This window comes from Choristoneura fumiferana, chromosome 6 (genome assembly GCF_025370935.1).
Source record: "Choristoneura fumiferana chromosome 6, NRCan_CFum_1, whole genome shotgun sequence".
Taxonomy (NCBI): domain Eukaryota; kingdom Metazoa; phylum Arthropoda; class Insecta; order Lepidoptera; family Tortricidae; genus Choristoneura; species Choristoneura fumiferana.
This window is the reverse complement of record NC_133477.1, coordinates 1,834,359-1,855,503: the sequence shown is the minus strand read 5'-3', so window position 1 is coordinate 1,855,503 and position 21,145 is coordinate 1,834,359. Positions and strand designations below refer to the sequence as shown.

Below are 21,145 nucleotides of genomic sequence, written 5' to 3'. Positions count from 1 at the left end.
TCTTTCGGTCTTTGGGCTTTATTATTTCCACGTTTTCTCCGTAAACTTGCATAGCATCACAACCTTGATCTTCGACAGTCAAGCAGCACAGTTTAGGTCTAGCAAAGACTCTACAATGATTGACCCGATCCTGATTTTCGACGTCTAAATAGAACTGTAGCGACACCGAGTTTTTTTGTAACGGAAATACACCTTTGTCTAGTGTTAAGATCGTTGCTAATATGGGTTCGATAAATAATAGAAAATAAATAAACATTTCTTTTCGAACATATTGACAGACGCATTCTGCGTGACAACTAATTTTTGTCTATGAATTTATCCTGCATGAAGATTCCGACATTAAAATCAAACGTTTTCAAGTTGTTGCCAGGTGTGAACATTGCGTGATAATTTTACAAATATTTCTGAACACATGCTTCGACAACCACCCCTCACACCCCTGCAATACAAAAAACTGGCCTAAAATAATTTAAGTCATAAAATATTCTGTCATACTTACATCTTTTTCAAATTCCGAAACAAATCAGGCGTCAAACTGACTCAAATGTCTCAGTATCACATAAAAGTTTAATTAATGAAACTATACAGAATAATGTAAAAAAATTACAAATCGATAAAAATCCAAAAACTATTCAAAATTATCTAGTGAATTTAGCACTAATTTTAAAGATATCTTACGTCCCATATTTCATATTACTTATTAGATAAAAATGTGTTCTCCTTGTGGGTGGCCGTGTTGTGGTCCCTGTGGCCCTTGCGGCCCTGGGCCTTGTTGTGGACCTTGCGGCCCTGGGCCATGCTGTGGGCCTTGCGGGCCCGGGCCCTGTTGCGGACCTTGCGGGCCTGGGCCCTGTTGCGGGCCTTGCGGACCTGGGCCCTGTTGCGGGCCTTGCGGACCTGGGCCCTGTTGCGGGCCTTGCGGACCTGGACCTTGCTGCGGACCTTGCGGACCTGGACCTTGCTGCGGACCTTGCGGACCTGGACCTTGCTGCGGACCTTGTGGGCCTGGCCCTTGTTGTGGACCTTGTGGGCCTGGACCTTGCTGTGGACCTTGCAAGCCTGGGCCCTGTTGCGGCCCTTCCGAACCATGTCCTAAACCCTCGTGTCCCCCAGATTGCGGGCCACCACCAAGCTGCCCATCACCACCGTGCTGCGCACCAGTTCCATGCGCACCTTACCCCCCTCCCTGTTTTCAAGGACCCCTATACTGAGTCTTAGTGATGCGTGATGTGGTAGGTGAAATTCAAGCAATCTGTATCGTCGTGTGATATCACCGTTTTGATATTGTGTGAGGCCTTTAGTTAAACGTTGTTGTAAGAATAAATTGTTGGAAATATTTTGCCGTTTTCTTGAAGCTAGCACCGGACGAGTTTCTCTAATTTCCAAAACACTGACATGTCTGTCTCTGTCCTATTCATTCGTATTATCTTTCTAATCTTACTTAATATTATGAATATGCAAAATTCGTCCAGCATTCGTCCCGATAATAATTTGCAAAATTTCACATGTGGAAAATTAAGAACTAGGAAGCAATCGCCGACAGGGTTCCTGCGATTCTGGCTAGACTGACCACAGGAAGTGGGTCAAATGGTTTCATTCAAGATTCGATCCTAATCAATAAATAAACAGGGAGAGCTAAATAAAAGCTTGTAAAAAAAAACAGGCCAGAACGTGTCGGACACGCCCAAAATAGGGTTCTGTAGCCATTACGAAAAAATTAAGTAATATTTTTGTAAGGATTTCGTATTTTATACGGAATCCTCCAAGTTTAGGTATATTTATATTTCTAAAGCAAACTTAGCCGTTATAGTTTTCCTTGAAAAATTGATATACTTACCGATCATATCATCCCGAATTTTTTAAAATTTTTCCACCCACCGGCTTAGATTTTAGAGGGGGGGGGACGCTCGATTTTCATGAAAATTTGCACTTTAAAGTTGAATATTTCGCAAACAAATCACTGAATCGAAAATCGTAAAGCAGCGTTTCCACCAGAGATGTGCGAGGATGTGTTGCGAGGAATATGTTTTTCACTAACCAATAGAAACGCTTCATTTACCTCGCCTCGCTCCGCTCAGCTGTTTCCACCAGAGATGTTCTGTGCGAGGATGTTTAAATGAAGAGTTTCTATTGGTTAATGAAAAACACATACCTCGTACCACATCCTCGCACATTATTGGTGGAAACGCTGCTTAACGATTTCCAAATGTAGATTCTCGTTCCCCATTTGGCATGATAGCCCGAAGAATTGGGAAACTGAATGGCCGATGGGGTTAGAAGGTTCTCGAATGGCGTCCGCGGACCGGGAGACGAGCTGTCGGTAGGCCTCCAACAAGATGGAGCGACGGCTTGGTTAGGATCGCGGGATCGCGGTGGATGTGGAAAGCACAAGAACGGTCTAAGTGGAGAGCCTTGGGGGAGGCCTATGTCCAGCAGTGGACGTCTTTCGGCTGACATGATGATGATCGATGATGATGATGATTTGGCAAGATAAAATAGTACTTGGGGCTTCTTTGTTCTGCTAAATAAGAACGCAGGAGAACGAAGATGGGGTTAAGTGCTTGGGGTAGAAAGTTGTGTTTTTGTCCGATTGTATGTTGTAGCTCTGTTACAATTTTTGTTTCAGAACTACAGAACAGATTTTGATACATTTTTTGGATAATTGACAAAGAATACCACAATATTTAATAAAAAAATATAATAAAATATCTATTTCTTTTACAACTCTTCATTGTGTTTTTTTAAATGTTGATCTTTTATGAAGTCAGCAGCTCTTTCCGCAACCATCACAACCGGGATGTTTGTGTTAACACTGGTGATGGTCGGCATAATACTAGCATCTACTACCCGTAATCCTTTTACACCATGAACTCTAAGCCTACTGTCAACTACAGCCGTTGGATCATCAGCTTTACCCATCTTGGCTGTTCCCACTGGATGGTACACGTTGTAGGTGAGTGTTCTGGTCATGCATTCCCAGTAAGCATCGCTTCCAAATGCAGTATCATCACAATCCTTAAATTGGACTCTCTTTAATTCAGCATTTACTGCTTTAAATGACGGGGTATTGACTATCTGGGCAACTCTTTTTAAATTGGATACGAAAATTTTCATGTCCCGGTCATCACTGAAATATTTTGAGTAAATTTTAGGGAAGTCTTTTGGATTTGTGCTCCGTAGCAAAATTTTTCCTGTTGAATGTGGCCTGCATAGAGCCACAAAGAAGAGGAGCATTTCCTTCTCGGAATTGAAAGTAGTGAATTGTTTACAGATTTCTTCTTGGTACGACATGAGATTATGACAAGCTGAGAACACATACGATGTATTTGGCAGGAAATAATTGTGATCCACTTGTACATCTGGGAGGCTTTTGTCATCAGGAACTGATAGAAAAGCGTTAACTGTGGGCTGATCGTAGTTGGTAGCATGCGGTCCATTCTGTTCTATTAAGTACTCTGCAGCTGCCTTAAGCCAAAATTTGTCATCTCTCTTTTCGGCTCCTGTAATTACAGTTACGGGAATTGTTATACGAACATGGTCTTGAAGATTTTCTCCAACAGGTAAGTCTGCAAGGACCTCAATACCTAATTCTTCAAGATGATATTTTGGCCCAATACCCGATAACATAAGAAGAACTGGCGTATTCACTGCTCCCGCACTTGCAATAACTTCTTTATTTGCATAGAATGTCGCTGTACCGCCATCACTAAGAGTTACTTCGATTCCTTTAGCTTCTTTACCTTCAAAAACTACTTTGTTTGCAAACGTATCTTTTAGTACAAATAGATTCTTTCTTTCTCTTACGGGATTTAAGAACGCAGTAGCTGTACTGACTCTTTTGCCTTTATAATTATTACCTTGAAGTTTCCCGACTCCCATTTGCGTATCTCCATTCAAGTCATCTAAATATTTTAGTCCTATTTCTTTGTACCCTCGTGTCAAAAGTTCAGGTATACCAGCGTGTGTAAAGTTTAACTGATCAACAATAAGCTCTCCTTCTGTTCCATGGTTCTTTCTTAGTTCAGGATTGTTGAGTATGAACGGGTCGACCATCTTCTCGCTTTTCTTGAAGTATTCTTTAATGGTGGGCCAGTCCCAACCGTCGTCTATGTTCCATGGTTCATAGTCTCCTGGACTACCTCTTACGTGTAAAGCACTGTTGATGGACCCCGTGCCGCCCAGCATTCGGCCGCGCGGCCAGAATGAGCGTCCATCGACGCAGCCTCGATTGGTAGTTTCATCTAGCTCTGTGTAGTATTGCCATACTTGCGGACTTCTGTGTGTAGCACCGGAGAAATTCGGAACCTGCAATTTTTGTTTAAATTACTATTTAAGTTTTGAAATCGTTGGACTTATTTGATATCTTCTAATATATAAAATTCTCGGGTCACAATTTTCGTGACCAAACTCGTTTCGGAGGAGTTGACCGATTTTTATGATTTTTCTTTGTGTATATTCGGTAGGTCTGAGAATAGGATGTATACTATTTTCATACTTCTACGCGGGCGGATTCGCTAGTAATATATACAATTCTTCTGTACATGTGTTTGTCACCTAACTCCTCCTAAACGGCTGGACCGATTTGTATGAAATTTTGTGTGTTTATTTCAATGGGTTCCTGGATGGTTTAAAAATACAATTGGACCCGGTAGGTGGCGCTGCTGTCGGTATGTTATATTTAATGTAGGCTGCATTACCGGGCAGGACAACGTCTGCCGGGTCCGCTAATAGTTTAGTATAAGAAGCGAAAGTAGATTGAGTAAATTGTCATTAGAGTGGCCTATTTAATATCAAAAGCTTGTAGTTCATTTCCATGAAAGAGATGGAAACGCTCTACCTTAATGACGTCTGGCTCTATTAAATGTTTTTGTCTATTTTGTCTCATATTGCACTTACAATTGCCTCCAATGGTGGGTCGCCTCCTGCCTCGATCAGGAGGACCTTCCAATGTTCCACCTGCGTCAATCGGTTCACGAGGAGAGAGCCAGCTGTTCCCGATCCAACAACTATGAAGTCAAACGTGTCTCCATCTGATAAGGTAAGGAGTATAGATTTTATTTCATCCCAGCCTATATACGTCCCACTGCAGGGCACAGGCCTCCCCTCAGAATGAAGGGGCTTGGGCAGTAGTTCCCACGCGGGCCCAGTGCGGATTGGGAACTTCACACACACCATTGAATTACTTCGCAGGTTTGTGCAGGTTTCCTCACGATATTTTCCTTCACCGTAAAGCTCGTGGTAAATTTCAAATGTAATTCCGCACATGAATTTCGAAAAACCCAGAGGTGCGAGCTGGGGTTTGAATCCACGATCCTCTGCTTGAGAGGCCATAGGTCAAACCACTCGGCCACCACGGCTACAGGAGTATAGATAAATAGACCTAAATACACTTTGAAAGTTATTTATTTATTTATTGCAACCATGGTATTTATAAGATATTCTTAATTATAGCCAGTACAAACATGGACCCTACAAGGGCGTAGCAACATTTATATTTATAAACATAAATCTTTTAAAACATATTTATAAAACATTAACATATCTTACATCTATACATAATAATATCTTACATTTATTATACTTATATTATTTAATATTCCATAAATGTGGATCGCCTAGATCCTATTCCATAAACTCCTGAAGAGAGCCTCCTGAGTTAGGTATATTGTTTTTTATATTTGCTTGTGATTGGCTCATTTAGTTATCTAACCAATCCTAAACGTGACACAAATGTCAAAGTTGCCAAAGGGACCTCACTATACCTCGCGCCACAGAAACTCTTGACCACAGAAAAGCATGGTTGGTAGAACAAGACATTCTGGAACTGATTTTATTGCTCGTAATCAATCATCAGCCGTCTTCTTCATTTTAGATAGCTGTCAAATTCAAAGAGACTGCAGATTATAACATTACGGCAAATGGATCATGATAACAATGCCACCTAGCAATATTCGTCTCATAGTTCAAACACCATAAACAGGACTACCATAAAAACACACGAGTAATATTTACCTCGACGTTTCTACCACATTACAGTGGCCGTGGTCACGAGTAGTTTGAAATTTGGTCAAAACGTCCTGTTTGTGGTATTTAAACTGAGTGAAAATCACGAAATTTTAAAACATGATATTTCGTCTGTTAAAAACCCTCAGACATACTCGAAACTCTGTTAAGGTCATCCTTGGGCCAGTCCTCGGTGATCAGACACTGCGCCGCCAGCAGTTGGGTGAGCAGGTTCCCAAACGAGGTGCCAGCAGGCCCCTGAGCGTACGAAGAACAGGGGTGGTTCACGCACACCATGATCCTTCAGTTCGGACACCTGGGAAGTTAAATTATAAAGCTGGTACTATGGGGACATTTCAGCCGAGTGCGATTCATGGGGGACGGTTTTAGGCTAGTTTTTATGACGAAGCATGTGGTGGATGAATTTACTGTAATGACATGTAATTACTTTTTTATGTAGATAGATAGATAGATGTTTAGATAAAAACGTTTATTTGGTATTGCAAACACACACAATCAAGATTAGATACAGTTATACAAAACATCAGTCCAGACTTAAAAGTAAACATTTCATATTGTTTGTGTGCGCTGCAGTAGTGCAAAAGGGCCATAGCTCAGTGGTCAACATTGCTAGGAGGAGCAAAACACTAATTTTTAGCCACAGCCACAACCTAGAGGGTCGGGCGAGAACAAATATTTCTTACTGCTCCAATAATAATTTGTAATAGCAGACAAACAGGCAGACGGTTCACCTGCATTCACCTGATGTTAAGTGATTTTTCTGTTGTGTTATTTGCTTTTTAATTGGTACTTCTTCAATTGTTTTAATTATTAAGGTCTCTGCCCACTACACTGTATCATGCCATGATCGTAATAGGAACGTGTCAGGAACGGAATGTGAAGCGTATAAATGGCACGCGACGACGAACGGTTTGTTAGGAAACGTGCTAGTGGGCATAGTCTCATACTGTTCAATACAATAGTAGATTGTACAACAAGAGCATAAAACGAGCCATTTTACTCGAGGCGTTCATATAGCCACCCGTGCCGGTACGGCGAGGGGAAAATGGGTTTAATGCACTTCGATGGCGAGGAAACTTTTTATTGTTCATGCATGAGTTAGAATTATAGAATTATATTTACACGCGAATTGAGAACCTCCTCCTTTTTTGAAGTCGTTAGAGATAACTACCACAAGCTGACAAATCAAAGCTACTAAACCAGAATAAGCTAAAAATATAGATAAAAAAACAACAAATAAACAGAAAAAATTACGTGGGTGTATGGGGTCCTCCTAAAAAAATTAAATGTTCGAAATGGTACATAACTTACCACTCTTATTTACTGTCTATTAACCACTCAAACAAAACAACTTAACACATTGCAATCAGAATTTGAAATGGGAATGGTACCGATAAACAACGACAATCTTGTTTCTATTTATAATTCAGAATACGTTAATTAAGACTATAAAGTGTCAATTCATAGTAATAATGATAATAAAATGTGTGTAGGTAATCTGTTGGTAAATAAGAATGTCATTCTGATATATACAGGGTGAACTCTAAGACGTAACACAAAATTAGTGTTTCGTGATCAGTTAATGCTGGGTAATATAATGCATTAACTCTTTTATATTAAATATATTGACCTGGATAACTCACGTCTTAAATTGAGTTTAGGGTTTAGGGTTTCGGTATATTTACCGTTTATAAAAGGGGTGACGGATAAAATCGGACACTTGTTACGCTGAAGATATAGCATCAAGTCCACATTACCTACATTTGACAGTTGTAATGAAAACGCGGGTAGTTGTGTGCCGGTGTCAGTTTCGTCGGGTAGTGTTGCAGCAGCCGCTGAGTCGCGTTGCTCCGAAGACGAAGGGCTACGGATTAGCCCGAAACATGTCGAGCTAAACTCGATTTAAGACGTGAAAATATCCGCATCTGATTTTCTAGCACATTGTATTATGGCTTTATTATCGAGTTATCAAGGATTACTTTTGGATACTTATCAGTTAAACGTATTCTGATAGGTGACTTTTAATTTCGCCGTTTAATTACGCAGATTTTTGTTTCGCAGACAACAACTATTGGCAGATTTTTCTTTTGGCCGCGCAACGTTTGTTATACCTAATTTTGTTGCGCCTATTATTCGTTTCGCCAAGTAGTCGGTAAGAAGAATAGCGATATGCAGATTTGTCGAGGCAGATATTTGTATCAAAAATACGATGTTTGTTCTCGAGTCTTGGGTGTTTAATATGTATTTCAGTATTTATACATCTATTTAAGTATTTTTATCCGTTGCTTAGTACCCATAATACAAGCTTTGCTTACTTCGGGACTAGGTCGATTGGTGTCAAGTGTCCTGTAATATTTATTTATTTTAAACTTAACTTCTTGCAATATCGGCCAGACGGTCCGATATACTTATGTACGGTGGAAAATTATATCACAGGTCTTCAATTTTACGATATGAAAAAGAGCTATGAAACTTCCAGGTCACACTTTAAATCCAAGGTGTAGGGTTAGTAAAGCCAGGGTTAAGGGGCTTGGCTTTTTCTTGGACCTGATCATTTTTTACAGCGAAAGCTTTGTGAGTCTTGGCCACCATTTTTACATGAAATGTTTTGGTGGGATACTACCTTTACTATAATATATAAAGCAAAGGTATTTTAGTAACTCTGTATAATTCAATTCAGTCTCAAAACTTATGAGCTCGCGAGGTACAGTAACGATCGTTAATTTGGGACCCATTTAAGATCAAATATCTATCATTTTGTATGACAATTCAAAGGATTTTTTGACGAAATGGGTCCCGAATAAATAACCATATGGATTGCCATATTGCCACAGCTAAAATAAAACCTGCACCGAGATTTAATCCCAATAGTCAAAGTTACTTTTTAGGGCAAAATATTTTTGGGGTGTCTGAGGTTTTCAGTTATTTCATAAGCACCTTGTATACCTAGAGTAGAGTAAAGTATAAAGAGTAGTAGGTAGTGTAGAGTAATCGATTTAAGATGCGAGTTGTCCGATTTTGTCGGTGGTTAGCTCGCGCTTTGTCCAAAGAAAAGGAAACAGATATATAACATAGTTTAATAGGACAATTTAAGAAACAAGTCACAGAATATACATCAGTGCAATAAAAAATCATATGTAATAGCCTCTCTGCTCCGTAGGCTTTAATTTCTGACTTCCAAGAAGTAGCTCAATACCACCAAGTACGTGTACCATTCCCAGATTAATACTGGAACTGCAAGAAGGAAAACATGACTTTATAGAATTGTACCGGTGTCACTTTGTTTTGATGTATGTATACGCAGAGAAATGTTTGCTTGAATTTACGTTTCATTTACTTAGGTTGGATCAAATTATATTCAGGATACCTACATTCGAAAAATTCTTACTGAACGCAATTAAACTTTCAGGGGTGTTTATTGCCAAAACTAATACAAAAACCATAACATCCAACAGCATCATGGCGGACACTACGAGCCACGGCAGCATCAGCCATCCAGTCTCCTATGGGCAAACAAAATGAGAACTAACAAACTATAGTGTGGGGTATCGTCGGATAAGTCTTTTAAAATTTCCAAGATAATTTCATTTTGTGTGTGAGTTTTTTTGCGAAATATTCAACTTTAAGAGCTTCCCCTTCTCTAAAATCTAAATTGTTGGATGTAAAAAATTGATTAAATTCAGGATGTTATCGACACCTCCTACGTATACTGGTACAAGTGCATAATCATAAATTTACAGGAGAGCTGTTCAAAGGTTCAAAAACCTGTAACTTTCTCATTTGGTGATATAACTTTTTAAAATTTTGCATTAGTTCCAAAGAAAATATTGGCTTTCTACCTGTATTCATGGAACTTTGAAATTTTTTATAGTTTTTGAGAAAATGGCAGATACACTACTATACGCGTATTTTACATCTTGTAGTTGTGCGGTATACTGAGCTAATTACCACTTGCTCCAGTATACGGCGTAATGCGTAGATTACTGATCTAACGATATTTTTATATTGTATATGAATTTTTAGATGAAATACTTATATGGCTTGCAATGAACAATAAAAAAAGATGCTCTTTTACCTTCATCTATTGATTTATAAACGTTTTTATCACTTGCATCATTATACGCTAACATTAGCATGCCACTTGTACCAATATACCGCTAGTAATGTTTTAAACGTGCTATACAAAATACAGAAATATACCTTTATAAAAAACCTCACTTGAAATATAAATGGTTTTATTAAGAAAAGTAATTGTATTAAGTGCTTTAAATTAATGGAAGCACATTCAATTGATTCGTATTCCTGTTCAAATGTGTACTCATATTTTATTGTGAAAGGTTCCTCATGTGATACATATATCGCATCGCACCCATTTGTATCCACATAACGGTTTAGCTTTTTGTGCCTCTTCAGGGTTCCGTACCCAAAGGGTATAAACGGAAACCCTACTACTTTATACTACTTCGCTGTCCGTCCGTCTGTCACCAGGCTGTATCTCATGAACCATGATAGTTAGACAGTTGAAATTTTCACAGATTATGTATAACTGTAGTCGATATAATATATATATAACAAAAAATAGATCAGAATAAATATTTAAGGGGCCCCCATACAACAAATGTTTTTTTTTTGCCATTTTTTTGCTAATCCTAATGAAGTTGTATAGATGGTACGGAACCCTTCGTGCGCGAGTCTGATTGGCACTTTGCTTAAGACAAGCTTTGACATGAAATATTGAGTCAAAGTCAAAATATCTTTATTCAATTTAGATTGTAACAAGCACTTATAAATGTCAAAAAATTTACCACCGGTTCGTAAAAACCTCTGTTGAGAAGAGTCTGGCAATAAACCTAGGTATATTTTGTAAACAGATTTACAATCATATTTTAGTGATATCTATACATCACAAGTATTTAACACAACTACATATTTAAAACAGTTCTCAATTCGCTATTTGGAGTAAGCACTCGCCAATGCGGATCGGAATTATTTCCAAATTTCCCTATCCATGATATAATCATTAATTTTAATAATACGCCTTATATATTAATGTCTTCTTGACAATAGATTTAAATTTTGTGTCTGTTTCCGAGTCTTGGGAAACTTCTATAACTTCATACGGTTTTACCCGTTTTCGCCATATACATAGCCAGGTACCATTTCTTAGGTGTGTATAAAAAAATGTGTATAAGGGGTTATTAAAAACCTGTACTATTTTTTAAGCCAAATTAGGGCTACTAATTACTAATATGTTCCAAGTAGAAAAATACTGTGAGTTCGAAAAAAAAAGTTTTGTATGTAAGTGGAGTCGCTCAAAACTTATGACTCGCTAATTAACGATGTTAATTCCCATTTATATCAAATATTCAGTATGACAATTCAAAGGATTTTTACGAAATGGGTCCCGATTAATTACCATATGGATTGCCATATTGCCACAGCTAAAATAAAACTGCACCTTTAATAATTTACTTTTTCAAAATTTTTGGGGTGTCTGAATTTTCAGTTATTTCATAAGCACCTTGTATACCTAGAGTAGAGTAAATATAAAGAGTATACCGTAAACTGCTTCAACTTTGGTCTGGCCCCAACATTGCCTACCGATGTTATGTTGATATCCCCTTCATTTTAAACATCCCGAAATAGATCACGAAAAGGTTTCACATTGGATTTAAGTTTCGACTGGCTATGAGAATAAGGCTATTGGGGCTTGGGCAAACCAAAACAGTTTACGGTAGTGTAGAGTATCGATTTAAGTGCGAGTTGTCCGATTTTGTCGGTGGTTAGCTCGCGCTTTGTCCAAAGCGGAAACAGATATAACATAGTTTAATAGGACAATTTAAGAAACAAGTCACAGAATATACATCAGTGCAATAAAAAATCATATGTATAGCCTCTCTGCTCCGTGGGTTTAATTTCTGACTTCCAAGAAGTAGCTCAATACCACCAAGTACGTGTACCATTCAGATTAATAGTGGAACTGCAAGAAGGAAAACTGAATAGAATTGTACCGGTGTCACTTTGTTTTGATGTATGTATACGCAGAGAAATGTTTGCTTGAATTTACGTTTCATTTACTTAGGTTGGATCAAATTATATTCAGGATACCTACATTCGAAAAATTCTTACTGAACACAACTAAACTTTCAGGGGTGTTTATTGCCAAAACGAATACAAAAACCATAACATCCAACAGCATCATGGCGGACACTACGAGCCACGGCAGCATCAGCCATCCAGTCTCCTATGGGCAAACAAAATGAGAACTAACAAACTATAGTGTGGGGTATCGTCGGATAAGTCTTTTAAAATTTCCAAGATAATTTCATTTTGTGTGTGAGTTTTTTTGCGAAATATTCAACTTTAAAGAGCTTCCCCTTCTCTAAAATCTAAATTGTTGGATGTAAAAAATTGATTAAATTCAGGATGTTATCAAATTTACAAATAAAACCATAACGGCTAAAAATCTTATGCTCAGATTGCTTGAGAATTATTAGTAGGTAGTTTAAGAGTAGGTAAATAGCAGGCTAAGGTATAAAATAATAGTAGATTATTTTCGTGGCCTGGAAGTAGCCAATTGCTGGCTGAGTATGAGTATTAAACGGACGAGCTTGGGAGTCCGTTTAACTAATACGAAGCCAGCAATTGCTATTCCAGCCGAGACTAATATAAAACTTTTCTCAAAAATGATGAATAATTCTGAAATAGACTAAACTTTTTCTCAAAATATATCATAATATTTAATTTTATTCCAATTATTTTTCTTACGCTTTCCCGCCTTTTTTCATGAAAAATAAACTGCAGGTGTATTTTTCCACCGAAAACACCACAAGCTGTTTCAGACCCAATAAAAAAGTCCGAAGTTCCAACAAAATATCTGATACCGCCCATTAGATTTGGCTGTATACGACTTGTGCCAACATTTCCATGGCCTTTTTAACTTTAAAAAAAAATTGTGACTGATTGCAGGCGCGCTAATTCATTATTGTCGAGCTAGCGCGCCTGCAATCTTTTTAACTTTTTAATTTTTCGCTGACCATAAACTATGCACTTCACCTTCTGATATGTAAAGAATAATGTCAACTTTTACGGACATTTTTGAGAAAATATACCTAAACTTGCTTACTGCTTGCTTATTTACTTGGGAGTAAAGAAATCGAGCCACCCTTGCAATTTTTACGTTGATTTTTATGTTTCTTAGGTCGTCAGTGTTATCATGGCACTACCACAGTGTAAGAAAAATGTAAGTTCTTAGACTTTGGCACTACCTATACATATGCTGCCGACATGAAAAATGGTAAGTACTACCTATATTTTTACGGTTTGCAAGTTATTTTTTCGTTCAATGATTTGACCTCTAAGGCTGCTTTTCCACCACAAAAGTGCGAGAATCATCATCATCATCATTTCAGCCTATATACGTCCCACTGCTGGGCAAAGGCCTCCTCTCAGAATGAGAGGGCTTGGGCCGTAGTTCCCACGCGGGCCCAGTGCGGATTGGGAACTTCACACACACCATTGAATTGCTCCGCAGGTTTGTGCAGGTTTCCTCACGATGTTTTCCTTTACCGTAAAGCTCGTATTTCAAATGTAATTTCCCACATGAATTTCGAAAAACTCAGAGGTGCGAGCCGGGCTTTGAACCCACGATCCTCTGCTTGAGAGGCGATAGGTCAAACCACTCGGCCACCACGGCTTACAAGAGCGCAAGGATAGATTTTCATGAACCAATAGAAATTCTTCATTTATTTTTCTCGCACAGCACCGTTTTGGTGGAAACAGCTGAGCGGTGCTAGGCTAGGTGAATGGAGTTTCTATTGGTTCATGAAAAACATATTCCTCGCATTAATCCATCCTTCCAGATCTCTGGTTGAGTGCACAACAAATTCAAAATTAACTCATGAGTTTACTAAATTTCACATTAACTGGCGCAGTCGGTTTGGGGCAAAATGGTTGTCACAGACGGTAAGACAAGTGATCTCACAAAGATTCCTCTTTTCACTCGAACATTAAATAATAATAAACATAAACTAAGCAATTGGATGGCCAAGTGGTTAGAGAACCTGTCTACGAAGCTTGAGGTCCCGGGTTCGAATCCCGGCCGGGGCAGATATTTGTATGCATAATACGAATGTTTGTTCTCGGGTCTTGGATGTTTCATATGTATTACAATAGGTATGTATAAATATAATTAGTACTCATTATTTATTTTTATTTATTTATCATAAACCTTCATTTAGTGGAAGATGTTTACGCATCTTCCGATCCCAAGGTTACACCGAAACTAACAGAACCACACACACACACACACACACACACACACACACACACACACACACACACACACACACACACACACACACACACACACACACACACACAGACTACACTTATTTTCTACTTACCTACCTAAAGGACTTAATGTGTATTGTTTTACTTGTGTTATTTTTACTACTACTATGTGTTAAGTTTTTAGATGTAAGATTTCTTATGTTATGTAATGAACCTGGCTGACACACTGGACACCTCTGGATTCCTACAAGTACCTATCACCCAAGCAAAGGAAGAGCGGGACGTCCCAACACAGGCTCTGTAAGCCTAAAGGGAGGTCCCGGAAACTGTCATTTATAAACCTACTTGTAAAAGGAAATAAAATATTTTATTTTATTTTATTTATTATTTAAGTATGTTTTTATCTATATAAGTATGTTTATCCGTTGCCTAGTGTCCATAGTATATACAAGCTTTGCTTAGCTTGGGACTAGGTCAATATGGTGTCAAGTGTCCCATGATATTTTATTTATTTACCTTTAAAATTCCCAGGATTAGTAAAAAGATTGACACAAAGTGAGGCACTAGAAGAATCAGGAAAATAAGCGGCAGTATTTCTTCTGAAAAAATAACAGAAAAATATGTATATCTTATTAAGGTTCCATTGTCGAAACGAAAAAACGATAAGATTAAGTATAGTTTCGTTCTGTCCATCCGTCCGTCCGTCCATGTGTCTTCCGTGTAGGGTTGCCATACATCAGGATTGTTCACCCTTTGTCAAGACTGCCGACTTAGCAAGTATCAGGATTTTTAGAAACGGCTTCATTAAATATCAAATCACATATGAATTAATTAATAAATGAAAAAGTATTTATTTGACATTATTTTTACATAGTTTGACTGCAGGATACAGTCTCTATAAAAATATAAAATAATGTAATGTGTAATATAGTACATTGTGTCTTAAGGGCGGTAAATACGGAATTACGAACGAGAGTCTATTAGAAGCCCGAAGTCGAAGACTGAGGGCTTTAATGAGTCGATGTTCGTAATTCTAGTACCGCCCGTGCGACATACAATGTTTTTCATCACATTTGCAAGTAAAATTTTATATTTGTAAAAGAAAAAATATAATTCTTCCATATATTGGCGATACCTTAGGCTGTGCTCTTGGCAACGTCGCCCTCAACCTCCCTCGGCATGCGCCGCAACGTGCGTGTGCATGTGGTGGTCCATGTAGTCCTGCAGCAGCGCGCGCAGCGCCATCAGTACGGGCACTGACTCATTTACCGACCACGGGTTTCATGACAAGCACATTAAGGTCGAGGGTTTTATTTGGGGGGTTGCAACTAAGGTAGCCTGCATGTTACGACACTGTTTACGAGCAAGTGTGATGAAAAATTTATACATATTTTTTTTTCTCAGACATGCTCGGAAATGTATGCGTTAATGTCACGAAATGGAGACATGAAGTTTCTCATTTATGGCTCCCTACCACCTCCCTACATAACTTCTTGGCCTAGGCCATGAAGTATGTATGAAAATCCATTATTGTCCGCTGCTCTAACTTTTTAAATTTGCTTACTAACATTAAACTGACAAAGGAAAAATTACGAACAGTCAACCACCACTACTCTATAAACATTTGCGATACTGCTACGAGTCTACCCCCTAGTCTACCCCGAACTCGTCCATCAATCCCTTACTTCATGGCCTCTGCAGTAATGTACTATTTTTGTTACAACTATGTCTTATGGAAGAGTGTACTAAAAAAAATAAGGATCTTTTTAAATTTATTTTTTGTCAGTTTCTAGGCGGATGTTATCAGGTAAGCTGTTAAACAAATACGATAGTCTTTTGTTTAATGTTCTATCTATTTTGTTTAATATTCTATATTTTCATGATCAATACAATACAATACAAAGACTCTTTATTGTACACCAGAAAAAGTTAGCGATACAGAAAACAGATACACAGAGAAAAACTTACAAGATAAGCAGTAGGCGGCCTTATCGCTTCAGAGCGATCTCTTCCAGGCAACACACACTTATTACAAAGTTTACTTTAACGTTGTAAATGTAAGTAGGAAGTTATCAACAAAACGAATAATATTTCTTTCAAAACAATTAAATATAGGTTAAATTCAGCTAAAGAGATATCAATTTTTTTTGTTAAACACTTGTCACAGTCTACACCAAAGCTATACTAATACAGTCATTAATACAGTACAGTCGTTCAGGCTCCTATCAGACTTAGGCTAGGGTTAATATATGTACATAATTAAGGTAGGTATAATATTATTCGATGTTCAGAGGAGGAAGGTAATAGATAGATAAAGTAATAGAAAAATAAAAATAATTAATCATGGATTCAGAAAGAAACAATATTTAGTGTGAGGTTTGAGTAGTCTATAAAATAATATTATTGCACTTAATAATATGGAAAACATTACGTACGGCATTCGTATCATTATGGCATCAAATTTTCGAGAAAACATGAGTATCATGTCAAATAACTCCCTGACAGTCCCTGATAATTCCCTGACTTCTATTCTGTTGTGCGCACGCGCATCGCCTCCTTTTGGGAGGGGCTGCGTCGCTCGCGGAACAGCATCTTAAATGCGGTCTATCTCGACATGGCCAGTCCCACCTAGGTACTGACTTTCCGCCCACCAGAACCAGAAGTAGCTAGGATGACGGCAATCAACATTATTATTGTTGTACAACTTTTTTTTTTTGTTATTGTTATTTTGTGTTTTATTTTTTATTTGATTTCATTTTATAATATGGATTACTCTGTACCAAATGCCTGTAAATAAAACTTTATTATAATTATTACTATAACTTTTCTAGTAAACGAAACATTCGGGCAAATGAAATTCGGGCAAACAGTGGATAACCATTTCATTGTAGCCTTTATATTGTTTTAATTATTATTTGCTCGAATCAATAAAATTCATAACTACTTAGAGATACCAACAATTGCCATAGAGATCAATCGCTACAGAATGAAACATAAAGAGGGGTTATAATATTCACCCCTACCCTCTGGTGAACATGTATAATCGGTGCACAACCAAAAGATTGAAGCGGGCATTTGTGCTCCCTGAATGAAAGAAGACAAAATAAACCAAACCTTTCTTTCTTTCTTTCTTTCTTTTACATGGCTGTGGCCCAGTCCCTAACGATCCATTGTTTGCAAAATATCTAATTAAAATCTACCGACCGAGTGATTGTAGATTATGCCACAAGAAACAACAAAAAAAAAAGATATTATACAAAAACTAAGATATATTTAAATACATAATTTTTATTATTTTTACGCCATTTTTATAATATTCATTTGCAAAAATAAAAAAACGCTTTACTGTAAAATTGGTTAAAATTTAATTAAGTAAGTAGTACGCGTGTGAAGTAGGGTATCGATACAGGATAATATGAGAAATTCAGGACTTGTCAAATGCCGTTTTAACCATAAACTTAATATTAAGTACTATGGTTTTAATAAAAGTTGCTCAAACTCACCAGTATCGGGCTCGAATCGGGGCTTAATATCAGCTTTGTTGTTGATGATGTTGATAGCCATTGCAATACCAAAACCAATTGCACCAAAAACGAAAAATTGTTTTGCTAGTGAGATCAGGGCGATTATAACAGACCCTGTTTTCAGTGTCACGGACCCACAGCATGACTGTAGCACTGTAAAATGTTCATCATTATCAGCTTGCTATGTACGCACTATGCGGTTAGCCGCGCGGCTTTAGCGTGCCTTCCCTCTTCAAAATATCACTTGTGAAAGAGACGGCGCGCTCAAACCGCACTGTTAGCCGCATAGTGCGTAGTAGCCTTAAAACAAAAATTTGACAACGGCGGCAGCAGGCTAAGACGGTCGACCACAAAATTTACAAAAACTTTAAGTAAAAACTAAAATGAACATGTATAGATAGAAGTCTGTTAAGTAGCTTAAACTTCTACAGTCGTCGGGGCCCATTCAAAATCGTGACGATCTCCAATAATCCCAGTAACGGTTCCCGTCCCGACTGTTGACTTTTTTGATGCCCCTGTGTAAATGGCAGCTTAAAGGAGCAGCTATACCGCTGCTTAAAAAACGGTGAAGGTACGGAATCGCAGTGACGCATCGACCATCATATTTTTTTGCATCCTTTCCACACCGCTGCTTAAAATACGCAAACGGTGCGGAATCGCAGTGACGTGCCGTAAACGTCACGACTTTTGTTTAGGAAAGTCCTGACGTTTACGGTAAGTCACTGCTATTCCGAACCGTCACCGTTTATTAAGCAGCGGTGTGGCCGCTCCTTAATAGTGTTATAACGTAACATACATTTGGAATGAGCTATACTTCGTTTTTTAGAAAGATATTTTGAAAGATGGCTAGCGATTTCGACGTGTCCTCTTTTTGAAAAACACTTTTGAAAAATATGCCATAGCAAATATGTAACAATTAGCAAGGACATTGTGATCATTTACTTGCTTGTAGTATCATACTTAGTGATAGTTACTGTTTTTTTAAAACGTTATTCAATTATAATTTATAAGTAAGACTCGTCAAGATTGTTTACCTTTTTTGTAATGCTAAAAAAAGGAAGTATAATAAAATTGTTGCAGTATAATTGACTGCTATAATCAGAACCATTTTGAGAAACGTTGAGGTTTTGTTGAAATTGGGTAAAGATTACCTACGTACTTGTGACGAACGGTGTCTGCAAATTGATGATGATTAGATATTTATAAAACAACGATTCCTCAAAACTGTTCCTTCCGAACCTTCAGTTCGCTTCGCATTGTTAAAGTGCACAAGTAATTTAACCACGTTTTTGACTTCATGGGAACCGATCACAAATGTGTTCTGATTGATGAACTGGTCATGAATTTCTGTCGCTAAGTTCATTTATATTTATAAAAAAATATGGCTCGTCCATTGTAAAAATTGACATTTAGTATCGCTGAAACTAGGCCAAAAACGTAGGTAGTAGTACTATAGATTATCTTTGGTGACAGTTTAATTTTTCTCTTTTTTACTAAAACCACAGGTCTTTTTCGTGACTAAAACCAATTTCGTATTAGATCCTAAAATGGACGTACTATGAAGGCTGAATGTTTGGCTTTGAGCAATTCATGCAAAGAAATGTTTTATTAATTTTTTTATAGTAGAATCTTTAGTGACCAAAATCTAGTGTATCTTTAGTGTATTAAAATTGCTTCAAACTAAAGAGCCATCACCATCATCATCATGTCAGCCGAAAGACGTCCACTGCTGGACATATGTCTCCCACAAGGCTCTACCAAACAAAAGAGTACTGCCACAAAAAGACCAAGCACATTGATCTTCGCTGCCATTTCGTGAAAGATATTGTAAAAGAGCTGTTTACAAAATCTTTACATGAGGCTGCATTGCCTAACGTTTCTGACGCTCGCGATTGCAATCAAATGACAGTTTTATTGCAATCAGGCAATACGGCCTCCGGTTTTGTTAATGACTGTCTTTGGTTGTTTGAGCATAAGGCTGTTGTCTCACCGCCGGCGAGGAAACGATTGGCTATCGACTATTTTCTCGCTCAAGAAACGAACAAAAAATATAAGATCCTGTGTGAGTAAAAGAGACATATATATTAATAGTTGATCGCTGGCGGTTCACACTGCCGGCGAGAAATCGCGCTTACATCTTTTGTCGCAGCGACAAGAGCTATAAAACTCGCTGAGCTATAAAACAGGCTCAGCGATACTCGCTCAGCGCTGTTAGCTTGGTGGCCGCCCGGCTCGAGCGAGTGGAGCGAGTAATCGCCCGTCGTGCTCTAACACTCGCTTTTCACTGCTCGCCCACTCGTTTCTAGTTACTCGCTCTGCTCGCTTCTCGCTCATCGTCGGCGGTGGGACAAGTGCCTAAGGTATTGTGACAATAATCTTATAAGATCATGCATGTCAGTCGTCAAAGCTTGTTTGTTAACTGACATAGAATCATGTTTTTGATTGGCAGCATATAGAGTCACTAGCTTTTGCCCGCGGCTCCGCCCGCGTGGTATTCCCTCGCTGTTCCCTCGGGAACTGTGCATTTTTCTGGGATAAAAAGTAGTCTATGTCACTCTCGGGCCCATAAACTATCTCTATGCCAAAAATCACGTCGTCCGTCGCTCCGTTATGGCGTGAAAGACGGAAAAACACACAAACACAGAAACTTTCGCATTTATAATATTAGTATATGGATGCCTAGCACTTGTCCCACCGCCAACAAATCGCCCAGCGATTAACCTTAACAGTGAACAGTGATCACCAAATTCTATATTGCTCTCGTGTCTGACATTTTTTAATGCGCAAGTGGTCTCCGCGTGGTTTCTGGAATTTTGCTATCAAGTTGCAAAAACTACAATCACCGTACAACATGCATAAGAAGAATATATTTATCTTTAATTTAACTGACATTGGCCCAAGCCTTATGGCCGCCATTAAGAGGAATAAATAAATAGATAGATTGTCTTTAGTGACAGTTTAATTTTTCTCTTATGGCTACTTGCTGCTTAGACTATAGAGATCCTCCTTCATCTTTGTCTCTCCTTCCTCTTTGACTTGCTGGAAACACATGGTTGGTTGGTTTTTTAGAAAAATATGGCTCTGTCCATTGGAGGACAATTTTACCAGTGTCTAGTAGGTTTTGCCGTTGTACGGTGAAAAAATTCTATAAAACGAAATATGAGAGGTAATGGTGGATTAACGATGACCTATATGATATGTGAAACGTATCTGGAAACACATAAATCTCGAGTTTGCGTTAAGCTCAGTTTAGTAGTGTCAAAATGTATGGAACTGTCAGGCTTAAGCCATGTTTAACGACTAAA

General features: G+C 38.2%; 2 protein-coding genes across 6 annotated transcripts; both read right to left on the bottom strand.

The window, feature by feature from the left end:
• Positions 1–2,689: 2,689 nt before the first annotated feature.
• LOC141428815 (ecdysone oxidase-like) lies at positions 2,690–7,431 on the bottom strand. The gene is made up of 4 exons (XM_074088832.1): positions 7,336–7,431; positions 6,159–6,319; positions 4,897–5,030; positions 2,690–4,305 (listed from the first exon to the last, which is right to left on the bottom strand). The coding sequence occupies exons 2-4, from the start codon at positions 6,298–6,300 to the stop codon at positions 2,719–2,721; spliced, it is 1,863 nt and encodes a 620-aa protein (XP_073944933.1). The 5' UTR covers positions 6,301–6,319; positions 7,336–7,431; the 3' UTR covers positions 2,690–2,718.
• A 1,686-nt stretch (positions 7,432–9,117) lies between these two features.
• On the bottom strand, positions 9,118–19,213 carry LOC141428497 (uncharacterized). Of its 5 annotated transcripts, XM_074088488.1 has the most exons (5): positions 19,000–19,213; positions 17,820–17,993; positions 14,833–14,915; positions 12,206–12,268; positions 11,937–12,004 (listed from the first exon to the last, which is right to left on the bottom strand). In XM_074088488.1, coding segments are annotated over exons 1-5 (333 nt in total). In that variant the 5' UTR covers positions 19,001–19,213; the 3' UTR covers positions 11,937–11,992. The 5 variants fall into 5 exon arrangements, 4 of the variants coding, with proteins under 4 accessions (XP_073944589.1, XP_073944591.1, XP_073944590.1 ...); XR_012451435.1 differs by lacking the exons at positions 11,937–12,004; positions 12,206–12,268 and adding an exon at positions 9,118–9,258; XM_074088490.1 differs by lacking the exon at positions 11,937–12,004 and having other exon boundaries at positions 12,090–12,268; positions 18,992–19,213.
• Between the last annotated feature and the right edge of the window lie 1,932 nt (positions 19,214–21,145).

Excerpts from the sequence above, each read along its gene's own strand:
- LOC141428815 (XM_074088832.1), bottom strand. The coding sequence starts at position 6,300 with ATGGTGTGCGTGAACCACCCCTGTTCTTCGTACGCTCAGGGGCCTGCT. Across the intron at positions 5,031-6,158 it reads TGACCTTAACAGAGTTTCGA|ATGGAGACACGTTTGACTTC; the intron begins GTATGTCTGAGG and ends TTACCTTATCAG. Across the intron at positions 4,306-4,896 it reads ACCCACCATTGGAGGCAATT|GTTCCGAATTTCTCCGGTGC; the intron begins GTAAGTGCAATA and ends CAAAAATTGCAG.
- LOC141428497 (XM_074088487.1), bottom strand. Across the intron at positions 14,916-17,819 it reads CCGATTCGAGCCCGATACTG|AAGAAATACTGCCGCTTATT; the intron begins GTGAGTTTGAGC and ends TTATTTTTTCAG. Across the intron at positions 12,269-14,832 it reads TAATCCTGGGAATTTTAAAG|GAGACTGGATGGCTGATGCT; the intron begins GTAAATAAATAA and ends GTTTGCCCATAG.